This window comes from Mesitornis unicolor, unplaced genomic scaffold, assembly GCF_000695765.1.
Source record: "Mesitornis unicolor isolate BGI_N332 unplaced genomic scaffold, ASM69576v1 scaffold26572, whole genome shotgun sequence".
Taxonomy (NCBI): Eukaryota; Metazoa; Chordata; class Aves; order Mesitornithiformes; family Mesitornithidae; genus Mesitornis; species Mesitornis unicolor.
The window spans coordinates 21,619-44,414 of NW_010170231.1; the positions used below are offsets into that span (position 1 = coordinate 21,619).

Genomic DNA, 22,796 nt, shown 5'->3' on the forward strand with positions numbered 1-22,796 from the left:
ATTTCCTGACAGCCACAGTTCAGACACTATTTGCAGGAGTGAGACTATTTGTATCTACTACTCTGAGTTTAGGGGAAGAGAAATGTGGAAAAAAAATAAATCTGTTGTTGCGTTTCAGCCTTCCCTTGTTCCCTGCTGTGTAAGATGTGATTCTGTAAAGGATACGGGATCTGTCTGTAATGTAATGCTGGCTCTGTGGATGGCCACATATCTCCTTTTAAGTCAGCTGTGCTATGCAAGGTTTCAGCCCACAGTTAGGACATAAAACCATTCACACTTCTCCAGTTTAGCCCCAGCTTGATGTCCTTTCCTCTGCACTCCATAGCCCAAACCATGCTAAAATGCTGAACTGCACCCAGAACAGCAGCAAAAGGGACAAATTCTTCCCGTGCTGACTTCAGCTGGGCTTTGCTGCTGTCCTTGAAGACTTTATTTTGCTCTAATAATTTTGAGCCATATCTTCTGCCAATTCTGCCTGGTGGCCTCTGACAATCTCATATGTCAAGCAGCAGCGTGATTATAGCTTTCTTTAACTTATGTTGTCTGCATTTGCCTTTCAAGGAAGCAACAATGCAACAATTCTGTAGGCTAAATGTGGCCAAGAAAATAAATTGTCCTGTTTATCCACAAACACCAGATTCTTGGGGCGATGCCAGTCTCGATAAGACATCAGTGGTGCTGATAAGCCAATGGTCATAATCACTGATCAGTGTTTTGCTGATGTTTTGGCTAGATATTTTTGTCCAATATTGTTGACCCTGTGCTTTTCCTATCATGTGCTGCATCCCTTGGCAGGAAAAAGACCTTCTCAGGGATCAGAATAGTACCTGTATTGCAGAAGATGCCTAAAACCCATTATGTTTGGCACAGTTTGTTCCTTTTGTTCGGTGTTGTCTATCAGGATTCATCCCTCCCATGCAATTTCAGGCGCAGCGGTATTAATCCTGCCATTTTGCATTGCTGCAACTGGGAACGGCCTCATGTTGCTGACATCTGAATTACATTTTTAACAACAATTTCCTTTGTTATATAAAACAAAGCCAAAACAAACAGTGGTATTGGAGGCTCACTTTCTGGTTTAAATAACACAGACCTTTAAATGGATAAAAGCTATGAATCATTTTTGTGTAGATACTTGTGGGTTGTTTACTTGCGTGTTTGTGAAGGATTTTGTTCTTTTTTTTTCCCCTGGCAATGTAAGTCTATCACTCTCAATGCAGTAGGACAGTTAGGAAAAGCTCCCTGTTCCCTCTTATCTAACTGTACTGTTATTAGATTGTTGGATTCTCTCTTCTCTCCCTTCTCCTAAAAATTCACTCACTAAAAGAGTGGAATTGCAGTGCATTGAATTGCCTGACGTGGCACCAATTCTTTATTGCAATGTCTTCTAGATTTTAATAGCCACAGGCTTTGAAACTATTTTGGTGTTACCAAAGACATTTAATATCAGTGAACTTAGGGAAGGTATTTCCTGGCACTCAGCAATGACTGCAACACCCCAAAGAATTACACTCAGCAGTCCTGAATTTCAAAGCCTGACATCACTGCGAGCAAGGAATACAAATCCATCAACAGGGGCAGGATTTTAATTGCTTTTGACTGATTCTATAGAAATCTAAAATTGCTTTGTGGGATGAAAAAAAATCTCCACTTTTATCTGTGGAGAGGTTTTAATTCTGGTGAATAAAATAAGTGGCTGCCGTAATAATACAAGGTTTTTTCCCTCTGACTGTGTAGCTGTTCCTTCAGCGCCTGCCTGCTGGGGTTTTATCCTTGAGCACTGAGACATCCGAGTTCATCAGATATTTTACGTGGCAATTGCCAAACCAGGAGAGGCTCTTTGGTGGCTGGAAGATTTTTGCTTCTATTACGTTAGCTGGTAAAAAATGAGACCACCTGGATTCTTTTGCAATGTGACCTTCTCTAGCTGGTCATATGCTGTGTTTTCTTTGTGATCTGAGCTGATTTTGAGGGTAATCAAAAGGCCAGCAGTGCTTTAAAGCCCAATAATGCCTTGACTCTTGCTTTACAGTTTTCTTTTTTTCCTTCTTTTTTTAATGAAAGGAATGAAAACCTCTGCAGAAGTTTCTACATCTGGCTTAGCTTCTGGTTAAATGCACCCTCAGGGAGTGCTGGAAAATATTACTTCTCCTGTTTAGCAGAGAAGTAAATGAGTCATATATTCCAAAATAGTTTTCAAGGAAAGGGATATCAGAAGTTGTCTGTGTTTTCCTGCTTAATAAATCTGGTGATCACTTAAAAATGGTCTGCAATCGCAAGAGAAACAACGGCAGAGTGTGAATGCGCCCATTGCCTTGGCAAATACCTTTAGAGCTGGCATGTGACAAGGGAGCATGCATCGCTGCGCCCACCGCAGGGACGCTGCGGGTTCTGACCGTCCTTTCTCTGATGGGCTCTCCTGGGTTTCAGAGGGAGCCAGATCTGGCCTCTCGTTTTATCTCAGCATTTCTGTTTGTGAATCAGCTGGAGGAATCCCCTTCACCTGACATACAATATTCAGGATGCCCAAGGGAGGAATCACAGAAATGGAGAAATTCAGGGCCCTCCATCACAGTGGAGATCGAGAGCCTGTCCCATCTCCTGCCTCTTCATGGGGCTCCTCACCAGAGAAACCCTTTCTGAAACCCTGAACAAGCCTCAGCCCAGGCCAGGGCAGAGAAATGACACTGTGTGTCTCAGTCTCCACCCAAACCAACATCACCAATGTAGCTAAGCCTCTCCTGAGGCTCTCAAGGACATCAGCAGGCCTCGCTCAAGTGGAGCCATAATAGTATCTAATACTGGTCAGCAGTAACATTTCCTTATCCAGGTATTAAAATTATTACTGAGCTTTTTTTAGGCAGAAAAATCCAGACACTCTTATTATTTTATATTTTAGTTAGCATTACACTTATAAAAAGGTGATTGGTGGCAGCACCTGAAATTCCAAACTGATATTTTCCATGTTGTTTGAAGCATTTTGATACTAATGTGTGTTACAGTACAGAAAACCTTTCTAGGGAGAGCTTTAAAATATTTATAATTCTTTTCATAAATAAACCCAGCCATTATTGCATTTTTGAAGGACAATTATTTTGTCCTTTCTTGCATAACTACACATTTTAAAATAATTATTTTTAAATTGTTTTTCTTCAAATTGACCATAACAAACCAGACAAATCTCTTCAGGATTAATTTTCCACCTAGCTGAAGAAATTAGCTATTGCTTTCTCCCTCCCACCTCAGAGCCATGCTAGAACGGTTACCTAGATACCCTGCCTGGAAAGGATGTATGTGCTGGAGCAATTTAAATAGCCCGATTTGTCATCTAACTGCAGACATCATTAGCAAAGCATTATTTGGCTAGAACATTGTAGGCTGAACATGAGTAACTCCTCTGTGTTGAGGAGAGATTTAATTTAACCGCCTTGTGACCAAATATTGCCTGTCTTGCGTGTGGGGCTGCAGTGAGTCCAGTGAGAGGAATACGAGCTGGATCTGGGTGGTAAATTATTGTCCTGTGGTGTATAGGTACTGGAAATGTATTCTGCATCAGGATGAAAACAGACTCTTTCAAATATGTTGTTTCAGAATCTACTGATTTGTTTATTTGGGGGCAAGGAGATAATTTTTGTATGATGGGGAAGAGGGAATGGAAGGAAATATAAGTCTGGCTTTTGCTTTTTTCCTTGTAGCTTTTCTCCTTGTCACAGCCCCTGTTGCAATTTATTCCTCTGGTTATCGTCTCTGTTTTTAAACTGGCAATGCCATCAGGAGGGAAGGACCCTTTTAAGCAGGTTTTTGAAAACAAACTGGTGAAATTACAATGATGACTTGAAATTAATTTTAGTGCATATAATAGTGTGTAAAGCAGAAAATAGTGGCCTCCTTTGACTGATCCCAACATACCATTTTAAGGCTTTAACCAAAAGTAGGTTATTTATTATTTATTCCAGTAAGACTTGGAAAACTCGGTCTGGAGGTTTGTCAGGTAGGTTAAGCAGACCTGCATCCTCCATCCTCCATCATTCTGCAGCTACTGCTGAATTGTGGGAGCACCACAGTTGCACAGCTGTCAATTACACATTCCTGAACATCCTTCTTGGCAAATCAACTCCCAGATCGTGTTCAGGAATCACAGTCTTAAATGAGGCACGGTTGCAAAATATTCTGCTGATCTGTGGTGCAAGTCCTTTTCCTTTAGGCGTAATTGATGTTCCAAAATATTTTATGGCTTCTGTCATTAGTATTCCCAGTTGGCTCAATCTACAATTTATTTCATGCTGTAAAAATTCTAAGAATTTTCTACTGATTAGCAGCAACAGTAGGGCCTGTTTCTAGATTTATCACCATGGGATATTTTGGGGTGGGTAAGGAGTCTTTTGTCTTTGAATTAAAATGTGTCTAGACACTCTTTTTTTGTTACAAATCTAGCAAAATGAAGATACTTTAGAGATAGTAATTAAATTCTTTCAGTGACATACAGTCTGCTGTGCACAAGTCTTCAGTATAATGAATATATTTATTTTCAAGAAATCTACAGTATTTTCCTTGCCATTTGTAGGGCTCAGCATATAAATAATGCAGACCATGCTGTGCTGCTTTTCAGTTCATACCAGGAAATTATGCCATTAAAAATGCCACAGTTCTCTCAGGCACACACAGACACAGCAGGTAAAGAGAATATTCATGTGATGAACAGTGACAGAAGCAGCATTCACTAATACATAACCCTGCAAAGCACACCTCAGATGATGAAATTGTTTGCAGTAATTATAGCGTGGAATGAGACTGTTGTTTAACTTAACATCATGGCAGTCAAACCATGATCTGTCAAAGCAGGCTCTGAATTTGTAACCCAGGGTCAGGGCTCGGAGGTGCAGAATAAGGTGAAGTGAAATGAAGAGCTCTGGAGCTCCCCTCCACCACTCCAGACAAGTGTAATGAAAATGAAACTTCGTTCGAGCAGTTTTGGAAATAAGAGGTCCTCATAAATTCCTCACTGACTTGTTCTTGTTTGTGTGCACATGTTGCTATTTGAAATCTGCAATTCAGATGTTAAAGGACCTCCTTTGCAAAAATAGAGATCGCTTTTGTGGTGTTCAGACAGCAAAGATCATCCGGTGCATAAAAGCACAGTCATGTCCCCTTGCTTAATAAGGTAGGAGTGTTTTGTATGTTCAAGAAGGAAAATTTACCATTCATAGGCATTACTTATGCATAAGCAGAGCTTTAGTATGTGTTGCAATTGGAAATCAAGTATGTGATGTGCCTGAAAGGAGTTTATCTAACTATTTATGGGCTGATCATATTTTGAGCTAGAGCTGACTTGGTTATTTTTAGTTAAATAATGTTACAGTAGTAATTGCATTTATAAAGGAGTAAGAAAATTCTCCTGCAATTCACAGACCTTCCTTACTGGGTTTCATTTCAAACCTTAACATCCCCACGCTCAGTGTCTCTGAAGAAGCTGAATCCCCAATGCCATGGGGCTGCTCATGTAATTGCAGATCAGTGAGATCAATTTCCCCATCCCTCCAAGGTGATACCCACATGGAGTGGATGTGATTGCCTGGGAGTTTTGGAAAAGACTGGTTTTCAGCATTGGAGTTAGGTGTAACTGGTACAACGGGACTTTGTACAGGAGTGAATTCAGCAGAGCACGAGGCTCATGTCTGAAAAGTTTCTCTCATAATAGTTTAGAAACAAAAAAAATCTCAGTCTTTGGAAAAAAAAGCCTCAGTCTGCTTTTTTGTCTTTATTTTCATGAAATAAATCAACAGTTTCAGGTAGTCACTCTTTGATACACCTTTAGAAAGAAGTTGCAATGACTTTAGAGATTCAGATGTAAAACATAGCTACGGCACATCATTAGCATGAGTCACTATTCCTTCTTTCTAATAAGAAAGGAACAGAAAACCATTAAAACTCATTAAATAATAAGGCAGAAGCATATAATTTAATATGGTCATCTGTTTGGAAATGCACATTGTGCATAAATAATCAGATATATCAGCAGGGAATCCGCAGCCGTCTAAGAAGTAAGTTGTTTTGCAATTGCCATCTGACCTGTGGATAAGTGGAAACAATGTCTTCATTAAACTTACAAAACTGAACATTAATCATTAGCAAAACCAGCACTGCAAGATGTAAGGGAAGTCTTGCTGTATGCCCGGGAGCTGTGTGCATGTACCTACCTAATGACAGGATTTAACTATTAAGGTCATATCAAAAATAGATCTGCTCTTTGGCCACAGTGCTTACTGGCCTGCTACAAAGGAAATCGGATTTAGGATGTAGTTAAAAGACTTATTGTATGCTGGGGGAAGAAAAGGTGTATCTGGAAATATGTCGTATAAGACTTGACTTCACAGACAGTGTCCAATAAAGAGTTGTTAGTGGGGATGAACTGGCTTTTTAGTTGGGAACAACATGGTAGTGAATGCACTTTCTTAGAGACAGATTCGCTCCATTACTCCCCCATCCTTTCAGCAAGCTATGAAGCTACCTGTAGTAGTGCAGAGTTTTTGGTCTCCAACCCTACCTGAGGCTGCTTTAGTCTAGTCTAGTCTGTAGAGTTTTCTCCAGTGCCTTCCAATAGCACTGAGCTGAGACATTAGTGTCTGCCAGGTATGGTTTGTTCTCTTTTCTTCTTATTCTCTACTTGAGGTGCAACAGGTTAAAAACAATTGAGTGTTTAATTTCTATAGAACTTTACTGAAGGTTTGTTGTTTTTTTTCTTTTCTATGTTTGCACTGCTCTGTCCTCTGCTCCCTGTTAGCAGCGTGGTTCAGAGCGGGACAGTGGGAGCATAAGGTGGTAATGCCCTGAGATTCCCAGGGCTGTCCATCTCAGTCTTAGACTGCACAGTGGTTACGTAGGTGAAATGCCTAATATAAAGAATGTGATTTACATGTTGGTATGGCACCAGCGTATGCAATGCTGGAAATTGAAGGGAAAAAGCTAATATTTTTAAAGAGGGGACTAAAAAGACCTATATACGTGTAGAAAGTGGAATGGCAAGTTTAATCCTGCTTTGCACTTCTGCGTCATTTTGCAGGTATTCCTGTAGGCGAGCAATGAACCCACTTTATTTTGTTTCCTTTGTTTTCCTCTTCTACCTGTTTCAACCAGTAAGCCAATTCCATCAGAAAGTAGTCTGATTGTCCGTATCTAATCCTGTAATACTTTCTTGACATTCATATTGCTGTTGAGCATTTCTGTCAATACAGTCATTGCCTGTGAGCTGCGTCGTAAACAGTGCCCAGGAAAAAAAGACATGAACAACACGTTTCATTCTTACTGAGATTTGTGATAAAATGAAGATCTTCACACAACTTTATTGGAATTTACTCAGGCATTTGTTGATAGCAGCCTACTGTAGATTGCTAAGGAGGGAACTTGAACGACCTGTCATAAAACACAAGAAGATAGATTTTGTATTCTTTTTTATTCAAGATCTCAGTCCTGAAAGTGTCAGACACGCAGTGTGCTTTGGACTGAGCTGAAATTCCAGTATTAATTCAAGACCCTTCTACTCCTACTCTTGCTTAATCCTACAATATCTGCCTTGGTATTAGCAAGGTGTCATGGATGCATTTAAACTAAACAATAGTCCCCCACGTTTAGGCATGCACAAGAATGGCGTGTTTACTGTCACAGACGGCTCATTTAGTTATTCACATTAATCTACATCTACTCCACACTCCACTGAAGTCAGTGGGAGGCTTTTCCCATTCGCTGGTCTTTAGATTTGAGTATGGGGAAAGTCAGGTCCCAGTTTATAAACTGGCTATGTCCTTCCTGATCCAGTTCACCTTGAACTCAATGGGAGACCTTTCACTGAGTGGAGGGAAAGTTGGATCAGACCCAGACAAAAACAGTAAGTGCTGAAGCAATGAGATGAGGAAGTTCAGAGATTAAATCATGGGTTGCTTTGCTCCGCCATATACTTATCCTCACAGTTCATATTAAAAGGTAGGAAAAGTGAAACACAAGCGTCCTTGACTTTAGGAAAAACATAGTCCTCTCTTTGAAACCAGACTCCCGCAAAACTCCTGTGGGCTATGTACACACGTATCTATGGGACTGTACGATAGATAAGCCTCATATTTTTTAGACATTGAAACACAGTTTAAAATTCAAGAAGTAGCCAGACATGCACTGTTAGAGAAAAGCAGCTGCATGTCATAAATCAGCTCCATTAAACAATTTGGCAACAATGTCATTTCACTAAAGATTTTACTGCACATCCTTTGCAGATTTTTCTTCCCTTCTCTTGTCTTTTACTCCTGCCTATTTTTTCATGGGCTCTTTTTTCCAAGCGCTGCTTTTATTATCAACCCTTACGTCCTTTACTGTAACCTCCCCTTATCTTACCAAGCAACCTTTACATAGGTAGGCTTTTAAGTTTAAAGTAGCTGAAACTAGTTTCTAAGTGGAGTAGAGCACACCTGTTTCACGTTGAACACAAACGCAGCTGTGTTTTTTGTTTGAGAAGTGTTCCCCTCTGTATGCCTGTACACACACACACAGATACACATACACAAATACCTTCTTTATCTTCACTCCAGGTCTGAGTGGATGCATTTTTGCGATTCACCAAGCGTGAATATTTCTTTGCACCTTGAGCATGGTAGTTCACCGAACACATTGCACCTGATGGGAGGTGTTGATATAAAACAGCAATTGCCTCGAGCAGCCGAGTCAGCGAGAGTCTTTCTTCCCATGTAGTGCCGCAGAGCAGTTCCCATAACATCCTTCTGCTCTTTAGTTTTTCATATGAGATGTTTTTCAGGTATCTCAATAGGCCTTTTTTTACTTAAGAGTAGCAGGTTAGGCCATTTTTCAGATATCTCAATAGACCTTTTTTTACTTAAGAGTAGCAGGTTAGGCCAATACTAAGCCCTTTTGAAATCCTGCATCTACTGTCCTTTTAAGTGATGCTCCTCAAATCCACCACCTCCTTTTTTTTTAACTACAATGCAGTGTCTATAACTGGGATTAAAGGAGGAGAGGGATAATGCTCTGTGGAGAGCAGGGACTGCGCTTGCAGCCCCCAGCAGCAGGGCCCATGTGGAGGCTGGGAGGTGAAAATCCTCCTTCTCAGTGGAGATGCAGAAGAGGGAAGAGATACGGCTTGATTTTCCCCTGGGAGTCACACAGTGACTCCCCATGGGCTGCAGAGCATTAACCCACCCTTTATCCAGGTGGTTGCAGGCTAAAAGGACCCTAAATGTGTAATTTCCAGTGTAATTCATGACCCATGCAGTGCCCTTAATATCAAGCATGGATTAGTGGTAGGGAGTTCCAGCTTGAAAGAAGAGAAGTTTAGAGAGCAATTAAAGTTTTTTGTGGTTTTGTAAGGCAGCACAATTAACCTGTGAAATACGGCTCTCAACCGCGTACACTCATGCAACAAATGAACAACCAAGGTTGAGAAAGATACAGTTAGTTAATTCAGATTTAGGTGGAGCGTGAAACATTTGAGTTAAGTAAGACGTTCCATGGATTTTCTTTAATCTTGAAAACTTAGGGCATCCTGTGACCAAGGCTGAGAAATGAAGTTCCCAAGTACTTGACAGGTTTAGGAGCACCCTGGAGTATTTGCACGTGTAAATCACCTTGGCAGCCACCAGTCAGAAAGTAACTGCTTAAGAAATGCTCAAAATGGCAAAGTGGTGATGTCAACACATTCCCAAACATGTAACGCTTTGCAGATGGGAATAACCCAGGTGGGATGCGTGTCTGTCAGGGACGATCAGCGTCAGGGATGTGTTTGATTTTGCAGCGGGACAGGGCTGGTGCTGGGGAATGACGAGCAGGGAAATGCTGTTCTGTATTCCTGCAAAATTCTGGTTCAGAAGAAGTTACATTAAAAAAGTGGCTTAAAAAAATGGTTTTCAAAAAAAGTTTACTTATGAAGCATAGAACCAGCTTAGGGCAAAGAGTAAGTTGGACACCCTGCATGGAGATCGTGTTTGCTGACAGGAGGAGTAGTGAGACAGGAGTAAAAATAAAATAAATCTTAAAAGCAGAGAGGTTGTGTAGCTTGCTTTATTAGAGCAGTGAAATACCACACCATATCAAAGCGATTCTAATTTCTTTTGTAACCACAAAGTAGTCTGAAACAGGCAATTACATCTTCTTTCCAGCTCAGAGAGGCACATCACCCTTTGCCACACATTAAGGAATGTTAATAGGAGCGGTAAGGCGAGTTCAGGGGTGCGAGTGCTTTATTGGGAAATCACACCTCCAAGGAATTAGAAACACTCAGCCCTGGGGAGCGATTATCTGGCAGGAACCGCATGCCTGCTGTCCTCAGTGGTATAATTAAGGAAGATTCTCAGGATTTGGGATTGAAACGAGCTTGAAAAGCAAAACCTGCACTTCTTCTGGGGAATGTCCCCCTCTGACCAGCACAGGGACTGGGCACCACCACAGCCGCTGGGTCTGTGTGCGGGGCTCTCCTGGGGCAACTATGTGTGGTGGCTTGAGCTGAGCATCTGCTGGCGCTCGGATCTGGGGTTTGCAGGAGGAGGTTGCACAAGATGCTTTGCTGCTCCGATCCCCCATTTCTCATTTTGTACTGGATGTGAGAGCAGCATCCAGCCTTTGAGATCCATAGCTGATAAAAGCAGCACACTGTACAAATGAGGATTTCATGCTCTTTTTTATGTATTGGTCTACACTTACTTACCATGTAGGCTCTCTCCTGTTAATAGTTTTGACAGTAATTATTTACCTGCAAAACCTTGGCCACTTAACTCAGTGTAATTCAGTATCCGGTAGCTCTTGAATGGTAAACTGTAAATAAAAAGCCAAAAGTGACTTCTGCATGGGTAGGTGGGAAGGGAGGAGGGACTGTGCCATAAGGTAGCATGGTCCATGGGAAAGGGGAGCTCCCCTATAAAAATGCAGATGCACAGGTCACCCATGACACAAACCAGCGAAATTTCAAAGGATTTTTCACTTTTGTAGCTGGAGGCTGAGCATACTTTTATTTATTGTTCCAAGCCACAATAAAATTACAACCTCATTGTATGGCTGATAGAGAGATGTGTCTGTGTTACATTTTATCACCATTATGCAATCTTAAGAACTGCAAACATTTCATTTGAGAGAGAAAGAAGAGAAACTCTGAGCTAGAAGCTAAAAGAGGGAGCCTGTACCAAATGGGTCGAATACAGAGTGCAAATACTGTGGTGCTTGTGGTTGTGTCAATATTCACTCCAAACAACCTCTTCCACTTGGGCTGGAGAGGAAGATGTTGGTCTGTGCTGCTGGTATGTACTGCCTGTGGCCCTTCAGCCCATTCCTGTACCTGACACAGCTCAAATGGCATTTCTGGAACATGAGAGCTCATAAAAGTTGTCTGAGCTTTACTAGATCCATTTGCATTTCCCCGTGTGGGGCAGGAGACATGTTGAAAGCCAGGATTTGAGCCTTTTTTCTGGTTAGTCTGGCCATACAAGGAGGAAAAGTAATTATTTTTTTTGTTTAGAGGAGTTGCAGTGGTTCGTGTGGTGCAGTTATTTGGGTACCAGGAGTTGTGAACACCCGTAGGACCTGCAGACCTTAGTGTCAACCTGAAAGTTGACATCTGGGATCTACCAAAGCCCGTGGCCAAACTGACTTGTACTTCTGGCAGAACCACACATTTTTTCTTGCAGTAGTTGCTGTTTGGGTGGAAGAAGTAAAAACAACTGTGGGTTTGGAAGTGGATGGGGTGAGCGGGCAGAGCTGCTGCAGGGATCTGGTGCTTATTGCTGGCTTGTTCTTGCAAAGTGCTGAGCACAAAAGAGCTCCAAGGAAGTATTAAGTCTATGCTTGACTGTCAAGGACACACATAGTTCACTGGCTATATGCGTGCCCAAAGTTAAGCATGTGTTTAATGAGGCTAGAGTGCTTCGCTTAGGGCAGAGCTGAATCCTTAATAGTTCCATGTTTTGCAGCTTTTCTGAAAAACAGGGCTAATATTTTCCTGCTTCCTGGGAGATTTTTGAGGACAAGCTTGCTAGCATTCATGGTTCTCATAATGATGGCAAGGAAACTCATGAATAAAAAGGAAGAATCGATACCCCAGATTCACAGTAATTACTTTTTCCAACCTATTTTGAATTGGAAGGTATTGTGAACCCTGGAATTTCAATGGCACATACATCATGTACAGTGAAAAGAAAAAATCCAACAAGCTGAAAGAAATCTGAGCTCTGCTATGCTTCTAATATGTTTAATGTTATTGTTCCATTAAATCTCCACCCTTAATGACCCCAGACTTATTAAATAACATTCTCAGGGCTGAAGAAATGCTTCAGGCTTCTAATTTTACACATATTTTTCCTCCTATGCTCTCAGACCTCTATGAATGTTACATATTGAAAATCCTGTGTAGAAAACATTCTGCAGTCTTTTTCCTGAAGAAAGGCTGAAGGTACCTTGGCTTACACTGAGCACTGCTTGCACTGCCTGTTTTTCAAAAATAATTTTTGCAGCTGTATCATTTTTCATGTCTGCAATTTGCGGCTAGCAGGCAATGTACAACAGAGCCTCAAAGGGATAAATCCAGGGAAAAAAAATGACAGAGATCATGGGCTTGGCATGGCAGAAATGCTCACATGTTCAACAGCACCGAGGAGTCTAAGTCATATGGGGGCAGAAAATATTGATAGTTACATAGTTTCTTAATGAAGTTACCTTAAAATATCATTGTTGCACCTCATTAATGATGACTCCAGCTTGTCTAATTGTTGAGGCTTTTTATTCCCTACTGTGGCAACAGCAGTGACCAGACTAATGTTGGCACTGGGAGCTCTGTCGTTGTGCTGTCAAGTACCTCTTAATCGTTTAATTCCTGTATGTCAAATCACGCTTCCATCTCAAAGAGGAATCAAACCTTATTTCTGGGTTAAGAATTTTTTATCTGCAAAGCAAATTAGTGACGGCTCTCCAGAGCTTACCTTTCTCTTCATACCCTGACTCATTTGTTTTTCTGTACAAGCCCTGCATTTTCTGGATGGTATAAAAAAATTCCTAGAAAACAGGCATTGCCACTTAGCCACCGTGGCATCAACATTCATCTGTTCTCAGTCCCACATCCCCTCTTCCCACCAGCATCCCAAAAGAGGGAGACGAAGATGAATTTGCAGCAAGTCCCACCCATTTGCACACCTGCAATTTCTGCATGCGTGTGCCTCCTCCTGCGCAATCAGCATCCTCATATGGATTATATACCTCCCGCTGAGCTCCCTTCGCTTCTTTAAATCAAGGTGTGCAGCTTCCAATTTTGAAAATATACACTTCAATCCCCACTGCTGACCAAAAAGCAGTCATGTGTGTCATTACAACAGAAGCAGCCCTGTACACAGCTTACAAAACCTGTCGTGAAAAGCATCTTTATTTCACTTACATTTGGTGAAATTCAATGGTGCTGCTTTTTGGTAGTAACTGAGATTAAACTCTATCCCATAATGTTGGAAAATCTCATCTCACCTCAAATATTTCAAATTTGCATGCTTTCTACCGCTATGTCTGACTCTTAAATTTGACATGTTTGTGGGGTGCAGAGGAAATATGGGCAAAAAACATACAGAATGATTCTACTTGTCTGGTCACATCATGTCCGGAAAAACAGCAAGCAGTATTACATATTGATGTATGTGTTGGGTCATACATTAAAGGCACTTACATACATTCGAGTTTTTGCACTTACATACGTACTAGAGTTTGGCCGCACTGGAGCTCATCTCTGGTTTTCTATAGCTTACCTGTTTTGTAACAGCATTTCAATTTGCCTTCTTTTCAGCTGTTAATAATAATAACAACAACAACAACAATAATAATAATAAGTAACTTGTGAATCTGGTATCTGACCCTATCTACCCTGATGGGTACAGGGTCCCAGTCTCTTCAGCCATGTTCCCTGGGAGCAGGAAGGGGACCCCCGACTGTCGCGCTGAAAAGCGCGGGTGGGGAAGACATCCTGACAAATGTGCTTACGCTAATATTTTTTTTTCCATTTGCTTTTCCCATGGTGACAGGCAGCTACTTACTAGGCAGAGCTGGAAGTAATATTCTGAACTGCTGAAGGAAATTTTCCCAGTTGATCAGATTCTTACGTGTTTTGTGCTGATCAAAGATTCTCTTCATGTCTTATGTATCTGAAAGTGCAAAAGAATGAATGAACAAAAAAAGCTATTCTTCTGTGCTGGTAGACAATGAAATGGTGATTGGTGAGATTATGCCTTGACTTTACTGTCAGCACAATGTCAGTAAAGGCAACAGTATAGAGAGGGTACATTCTGAGATATTAATACCAAATTCAGATCACTAGAAGGAACAGAAAACCCCCAAAGAGAAGGAAAGTGTCTAGTTTTATTATTATTTTTTTTTACTTTAGTGGAGAATAAAATGAATCTTTCATATTCTTGGATTGTATTAGTTACCCTGATTATTCATCCCTTCATATCCTATCTGCTTGTGTAGTCAGGAGTGGTAACTCATGTTTTGCTCAGGTGGAAATCTGCTTTTACATATATATATATATGTATATATACATCTTGAGCATGGGACGGCACAAACCTTCCACTGATGCTGTTCCGAACAAGAGATTGGTTTTGCATGACCTTTTTGCAAACAACCTGATTCATGTAGAGAAATTGCTTAATTGTCTTCTAGAAACAGTTTTAAGTAGGTTTTAAGGGGAAAGCCTAAAGTAGGCTTTCAAGGCTTTGAGTTAGTTGGGTTTTTAATGAATTAAAAATAAATTAATTGTGGTTAATAAAGAAGGGGGCTCTAAGCTGAGGAATCTGCAGTCCAAAGGCATTAAGGCTTAATTTGCAGGCCTTGGCTTGGGGATGCTCTTTTCAGGAATGGGAGCCAGTTGTTCTGGCATGTCTATCACAAGTATTCCTTCCTCGGAAAGGCCTGTAGATCAAATCCAGTCAGTCTTACTGTGATGGTTTTGCCTTGATCATGGAGCGAGGAGGAACAGCAAGACTGGAAATTAGCAGAAGAGTAAGACCAGGACGTGGGGACAAGGAGGAGAGGGCTGTAGCCATGGCATTACGAAAGGACATTCTGAAGATCACGTTATAGCAACGTCTGTCAAGAATGGTTTACATCAAGATGATCTCACCCTGGGGGCAGGGGATGGGTTAGGTGACCTCCTGAGCCATTTTTTCTTAGACTCTACGGATAGAAATGAAAAGAAAACGCACCTTAGCAGGCATTTTCACTGTGGATTTTCTCTCCCTCTTCCTCCCACTATCTTCTTGTGCCAGGTAGAAATATATTTTTATATATACAAATGTGATTTTTGGAAGCTTATTGTCATTCTCTGCATCAGAAGTTCATGATTTATATTAAGCTAACTGGTCCTTGAGCATGTGCTGTTGTCAAGAGCTCTTCATCTGCTCAGGAAAAAAGGACTCTGGGGCTGGCATGCAATAGCATGATCTCGGTATTTATCCTTTTGGCGGTTTGCTAATTATTCCTATTGCTGTCGCATCCCTGTGCGAATCTCTGTCTTTCTGCCACAATAAATATTATCTCCTTTTTTCTAGCTGCAGAACTGCTAGTTAAATGTGAGAAGCCTGAATATCCTGCAGAGACCAATATTGTCGTTTGGATGATAGTGATGAAACAGGCCAAACATCCTTTCTGTACCACTTAAATTGGATGTCTTTGCATTCCTGGATTGGCCACTCATTTTCTGGACCGTATTTTGCTCTTGTAAACAGCTCGTATCATTCCTGGGAGTGCTCTTTGTAGCAGAACGCTTTGATAAAGCCAAAGCCATCAGCTGCCAAGACTCCATAAGGAGTCAGAAATAGGCACCAGATATCTTCACTACTGTAGATGTAGCCGCATTAGCAATATCATTTATCTTCCTAAGGACTTAGTAAGCCACTAAAATGTTTTATAAAATTAAGTGGCATTTTTCCCACCTGTTCTAACTGGTGCTAAATGTGTAGAAAGCCCTCCCGGATGATGCGACTGCATATAAAATCTAAGTACCCTCCTAAGGACTGCAGCTGCCTCAGAGACGTCAGGAGTTTTTTTTCCACAGGCTGCCTGCTTCACTTAGAATAATAAGCTTTAGATTATCTCAGGGCACTCTGGATCCCACTGCTGCACAATCCATTTTGACATAAGGGTTGCGGAGGGAGGAGAAAAGCTTGCAAACAGACACCAGACTTTCAGTCTGAGTTTTCCATAAGTACAAAGAAGTTCATAAGTGAGGACTGGGGACATTTTGTGCCTGTTGGTATTGGAAGAAAGGCTTTCTGGTCTTGATGGAGCATCTGTGCTTTGGTTGCTTGCTGGAGCAAGGGGCTGCCTACAAAGCCTCGCTGTGGTGCTTCCAAATGCAAAATGTCCCTCCCAGGCTACAAAGTCATTGAAACAGCAGCAAACTGCTGAATGGCAGCCTTTTAGTCTTGTATTAGCTCTATTTTATCATTTAGGTAGCTCTGTGTATTAACTGTTGAGCCTACAACTCGGCTCCAGGACAGGTATTTAAACACATTAAATACTCCATAGGAAGAGAGGAAAGCTGCTTTCCAAAGGAGAAAGAATAGTGACCTAGAGCTGTGGGTAGACCCAGATAATCTCCATTTATCTGTTCCGATAGTCAAATTGCTCTCTTATCAATGTTAGTTGTGTCCCTGCCAATGCAATTACCATTCCTTGTTGGCCTGCTACGTCTCTTAGTGATTTTGCTGCTGCCAAATTTCCCTGGCCAGAGAGGGTTAGGATGTCCCTCTGCAAAATGGTGTAACCCAAGCAAACCCACTCCCTGCTGCAGCAAAGCTTGTTGTTGTGATCCATAATCATCCGTAATCCCTGTGCTTGATTCCCCTGATTACGGGTCAGAACAGGAGCACAACCTATTTAAAAGGAGCTGTTTCCCAATCAGTGGCACGTCCTTTGATTAATAAGGGTGCGCGGGTTTGACACAAAAGGTGTCTCTGAAATGTCTCTGGACTGAGGCATAGGGAGGCAGCATGTGTGTGTCAGGATAACACTTGACTCAGATTGGGCTGTTTGCCCTATTTTCTAGCTTTTTTGGCTGCTGTACAGATAACAGGACCCCTCCAGTATGGAGGAAGTCTGTCATCGAGGCGGGATTCTTTCGAGTAATTCATGGCTCTGGTGGGTATTAATCCTGGTAATTTAGGCAGGTGTATGCAAAAGATTCTGGAAACTAAATAAAGATTTCCATGTTAAAGGTTTTGTTTCTATAACAACATCTTCTGAAATGCCAGAGTTTGTGAAGCCTGCAGTCTCACTGTGGTGATGAGGTTCATCAACGATAGAAAAACACCCCCAAGGAATTACTAATGTTGAGTTTTGGGGATCGGGTTATTGGCCAAAAAGTATTTGCAGAAACATTTAAGAAAAACTTGAGGCTTTTCAATTATTTGTGCACGCAAGTCACTATGTTGGTTCATCCAAATACTACTGAACACCAAAACCGGTACCAGCCATAGCTAGAATTGAGCTGCTTCACCAGATTCATTCCTCTGTTCATATCCCACAGTAGCTTTATTTCTACTATCTGTAAGCATGACTCGGTTTTATAGGCACAAGATGAGATCACGGTTGCATCTTGTCTTGTGTCAACACAAACATGCCCTGTCCTGTTTAAAATCACTCTTTACTTCCCAAGTTTTCTCTGAGTTGTGCCACAGTGGGGAAATTTTCATGGGCTTTGATTTCCCCTTAGTTCTTATTTCTCCTATAGTAGCATTGCCATGCTGATTTCTCTTTTTCCTCATGCTGTAATTGGTCTGATGCCACTGTGTAATTTTTAACTGTGTGCAGCATAAACAGACCTCCATCTGTCTCTCCTCCAGAGCTTCCCAGCCTGCCGTTACAATACTGCCAAATCCTACTCCAAAGAGAGGATCACCAGATTCCAACTGTTTGCAAAATAAGAGCCGCCACCAGAAATCTGCTCCCACCGTCTGCAACCTGTGCAGAACCTGTGTCCTGCACGTTGTGGGATGTCACTGCTGGCACTGAGGAGCTCTGACCATCACTTTACTGTCCTGCAGAAGCCTACCCTTCTGCAGAGGGTCCAACATGTTGGTCTGTTAGCTCAAATGTCTCATTCTGTGGGTCATTTTATTAGAAAATAACCTCCAATAGCCATCAGGTAATAAAAACAAAATAACTTGAGAGTTGAGGTTTTTTTCCCTGTTAAAATGCAATTTGGATTTAAAACATGCTGTGGGATGAATCAGTTCCAGTGTTGCTTTATAAGATCCTTTACTTGACCTGGAAGGGACTCATGGTGCAAGCCCCTTTCCCAGCCTGTGAGATCTAAAGCTGGAGAAACCGATAGGACTTACTGAATGTACGTCCATGTTGCTGAGAGCAGACTTTGAGCTTCCACCTCTCTATACATACACATCGGAATGGATTATTAGAAGCATTAGCGCCAAACCAGGCGGTACATTGGTAAGATTGTGCACACTGAAAAATAACAACTTTTTAAATGTGGATAAAATAAAATCATGTATAAACACATTGGGTAAAGTAAAAAACACAGAATATGAGCTAGGTGCCCTTTTAACACCGTTAAAGCCAGTCTCATAACAGTTCATTGATTCTATTGATTCACGGCTGTGTCAGACTCATACAGCTTTTTGTATTCAGTTGTGCAACTTAGGCTATCATCATCACACATGTTGGTGCTTGCTGGTGGTACAGCAGTTTACTGGGGCTGAGGAGATACCAACGAATCTCTTTAGGTGCTGCTGTAGACATCAAATTAACAAGAAATGTATGTTTGAATAAAACTCTTGCCTGCTAAAGTCAGATCCAAGGAACAAGGTTCCTGTCCTATCTATGGGATACAGGAATAAGTCAGCGGAAGGGATTTTTCAAGGTTATTTCAGGAAAGGATTTCACATTTGGATCTGCTACATCTTGTTTCTGCAGAGCTTTGCAAGGGAGCATAAGGAATGTACAGCAGCTTGGAGGTTGATAAATCCTCCCTCTAGTCTACATTCAGAATAACCCAGTATTTCCAAGAGACAAAAAAGTGGGTACCGTACTTGTTTGACATGGGCATGGACCATGGGGTCTGTGGTTGGAGAGTATTTTTCTATAGATAAGTAGAAGGAAGCACCTGAAGCACCAAAGAAACTTGGGAGTTTCTTTCCTGATGTATAGTCAGGTTAAAAAAATACCTGTAATTCCATTGTGTAGAGTACAGTGTGGATTTGGTGGCCATTTTTACAGGTTTTATCAAAGTTCATGATTTTCTAGGAGGGTGCACCACCACTTAGTAATACATTATGACAGGAGAGAAGTATGTACAAACAAGTCTAAGCCTGCAGGACAGCTATACTTACTCCCAAATGAATAATATCCCCAGTTGTTGCCAGGGGTGGCAGGGAGCAAATAGAAAAGTGAAATTAGAGAGACCAGACTATCCCAGCGGTGATGAGCAGGCAGCACGGAGGAGCTGGGCTGCAGGGATAGCTGTGCTTGCAAGATTGAGATCTAGCCCTTATTTAAGCCTGATTTTCTGGAGCAAGATTTTCTTGTAAAGGGAACAGCCATGATTTGTTTAGAGTCTTTGGGAGATAAAAGCAGATGGCATTGATTAGCTAATTAGTATTTTTTTCTGCAACTTATCAGCTGTGCTGATATGTGTGAAGTTTGCAAAAGCTTGGGATGAACCTTTCTCCCTTAGCTTTGTTGAAGAAATTGAATATTTTAAAATCTCTAGGAAAGGGAAATATAGATAAAATGTGTAATTTTCTGTCCAAAAGAAATACATTCATTTTTTCTTTTGAATTTCTATTCAGGGTTCATTTCTTCATTTTTGAGGGGAATATGCGCAAAGATGTTGCAGCTCTCCTAGCTCTTGTGTGGTGTGTTGTATGACATGCCATAGGGTTCTGGCTCTCCCATATTCCTCTTTGTGGGCATGCTCCATCCCTTTTTGCATTTATTATGGAGACAAAGTAAAATACTATTTATTATTTTATGACAGGCTCACTTTTAGCTTGTCTCCTTATGAACCCTTTGCAGCCACATCAGTGCCCTAGCAGGACTTCTGCCAAGTGCTGGCCACCTCCATGACCGCTACTATGGCAGTGATCAGTGCTGTTTTGGCCAGAGCATCACTGGGGTGTTGGAGGCCCCACTGACCTTGAGTTATATTGATGTTGTCTTTGTGATGGCAATAGTTCATCATTTAGGGCTAGAGAGATAGAGTATCTCACCAAGATGTTAATATAAAATAGGATATTTGAGAAAGCATTTCAAACCCTGCTGGTTGCATAGCAAAATCTTCATATAGTAAAAAAACCCTGAGTCTCATCTGATTTCTTCAGCAAGGTGGATACAGGAGGGCTCTCAGGCAGATACCAGTCCTGATAGTCATGGTTGTTGTGAGACTGAGCATGGGTGGACACAACTTTTGGTTCCCAACATGCCCTGTAAGGACTTGCTGCAACCTCTCTGAAGGTTGGAGCTCTGCACCCGCACCACCACAAAGCCTTTTATGTGACAAGGTCCTGCTGTAGAAAAGCTGTATTTCAGTTGCCAGTGTGTAGCATGAGTGACACATGAGCTGTCAGGTGGCCACCTGTGAATGAGAAAGCTTTGTCTTATCTTCTGGGGAGCTGTCCTCCCTTGCAGATGCTCTACAGGACAGCTGTGCACTGCTTAACTCCCATTTCAGACTTCAAAATAGGGCATGATGCAGATTGAGGTGGGGCCCAGACATGGTACTGGTCAACTGCCTGAGTTGTGCTCCATTCAAAAGCCTTCAGGACTGGAAATTGCTTAAAGTGAGACCAAGATTTGCTCCTCTGTTACATAGAGCTTTCTATTTTCCATGGTGTTCAGTGTTGAAGCTTTAGCCTTTCTATTTCCATCAAAATGACATTTTTTATTGGTTCTTAAACTGAAGAAACAACAAATTCTGCACCCTCTCTGGAGCATGGTCTTGTTAATGTTCTTTGAAACATGACATGTGTCGTGGTCGTCAAACTGCAATGATCCCATTTCTTCTGAAATGAGAAAAACATGTCACTTTTGGTTCCAAGTAATACAAAGGGAGAGTTGTATTTTAAATAGGAGCTGCATGGCTGCCAAAGATGAAAGAAAAATGTTATTACTTTTGGAAATTTCATAATTACAGTTAATGATAATTTAATGAAATGACATTGTCTTCACCGCTATCACTAATGAAATGTTTGAGAGTGATAAAGCAGATCTTGTTAAATAGCACAAGAGTCTTGAGTGGAATAGCTTTGTGACAGCAGCCTGCATGCACAAGTCTTTAATTCCTATTTTTTTTTGTTACAGTGGTTTTAGAAAGAAGATAAAATGAAGGCTACATAGCAAATAATATGCACATGAAGTATTTAAAGGCCTTCTGTTAAGCAAACAATACTGAACTCCTAAATAACATACTGATGACTGAGTACTGCTCCTTAGAAATGCTAACTTCATTAAAACACTTTCCCTGTTTTTCTTTGCAGACAAACCAGAGAACAAGAAACCCCACCTGACTTTTTTTATTTCTCAGACTATGAGAGACATAATGCAGAAATAGCAGCATTTCATTTGGACAGGCAAGTAAAATGGATTTGCATTAAAAGAAAAGTGGAAATACTGTGATAAGTTTCTGCACTTGGCCAGCCCAGTAACTGAATTACTTTTTAAAGAGGGGAAAATGGAACAGAGATGGGCAAATGCCATGAATAAATGAACAAGCAGATGATGAAAGGGTAGATTAATAATTAGGAAATGGGACTTGCTGTGGGAATAAGAAATCTGGCAATGAGTAATTCTCAAAATAAAAGAGGAATGATATTGAAGAGAATTGAATTTCCTCTGTGATCTTTAAGTGTCCATGGAGGGGACCCATCTCCTGGGGAATCTCTCGCGGGAACCTGGCTCACCCCAATCAGCCACAGGGCATGCAAGTCCGAGTGAGATGTGGGGAATGGTATGAGCATTCAGAGAGGAATAAGTGAGATGAGGAGGGAGTTCTGCTTCCACAGCCAAAAGCTGGGGCCATCCCATATCAGGAGCATATTTAGGCCACAAGTTAGTAGGAAGGAGAGGACGCTGCTGGTCATCCCATGCTCCTGGGAGCTGAAATATCCCTGCAGGCAGAGTTAGTGCAGGGTTTGGTGGATACGCTGAGGCTCAGAATGGCCTGCAGCCCTTCAGCCTGCCCCAATTAAAAGCAGGGATTAGTAATTACTGAGGAGCTATTAACAGTATGGCAGGAAAACATGGCATCTCACAGGCTGAGTATGAACTTCACACCCTGAAGTGCCAAGAAACATCCTTCAAAAGCTTGAAGCTTTGGGGCCACAGATTATTTGGGAGTATGTGTAGTATCACTGCCCTCTGGGTTAATGGGTAGGATGAGGGAACCTCAATGGGTGGCACAGGATAGATTCGTCATTTGCCATCCTGATCAGATCCTTCTAGGATCTTCTGTATTTTACTGTTGTTGACCTTGGTGTTGATCCCTTCTGCTTTATATTTTATGTGGCCATTTTAAGCAGATGGTGCTGTAGGAAAAAACATTAATGGAGTTCCTGCAGGCAGGTATGTTAAATATCCATGCACTAAGCAGAAAAAGCAGTTGCTACCCAATGTAGAAAACCTTATCAGCAGCCAGTGGACATAAAAATCCCACCTATGGGGAGGCTTTGTAGGGGGATTTTGCTCTTTTACTCTATCTATCTAATAGCAATGCTTCATAGGGAGTTTTTAATGATCTACTAAGGTGGGGGAGTTTCAGGTAGGGA

At 41.5% G+C, this 22,796-nt stretch overlaps 1 protein-coding gene across 1 annotated transcript in view; it reads left to right on the plus strand.

The window, feature by feature from the left end:
• Nucleotides 1-22,796, plus strand: part of FAM20C (family with sequence similarity 20, member C) — a gene marked incomplete at its 5' end in the record, with an annotated part of 56,488 nt that overhangs the window by 21,614 nt on the left and 12,078 nt on the right. Inside the window, one exon of the mRNA XM_010179631.1 lies at nucleotides 21,510-21,602. Within this exon, the coding sequence (XP_010177933.1) occupies nucleotides 21,510-21,602 (93 nt within the window). The remainder of the gene's footprint in view (nucleotides 1-21,509; nucleotides 21,603-22,796) is intronic.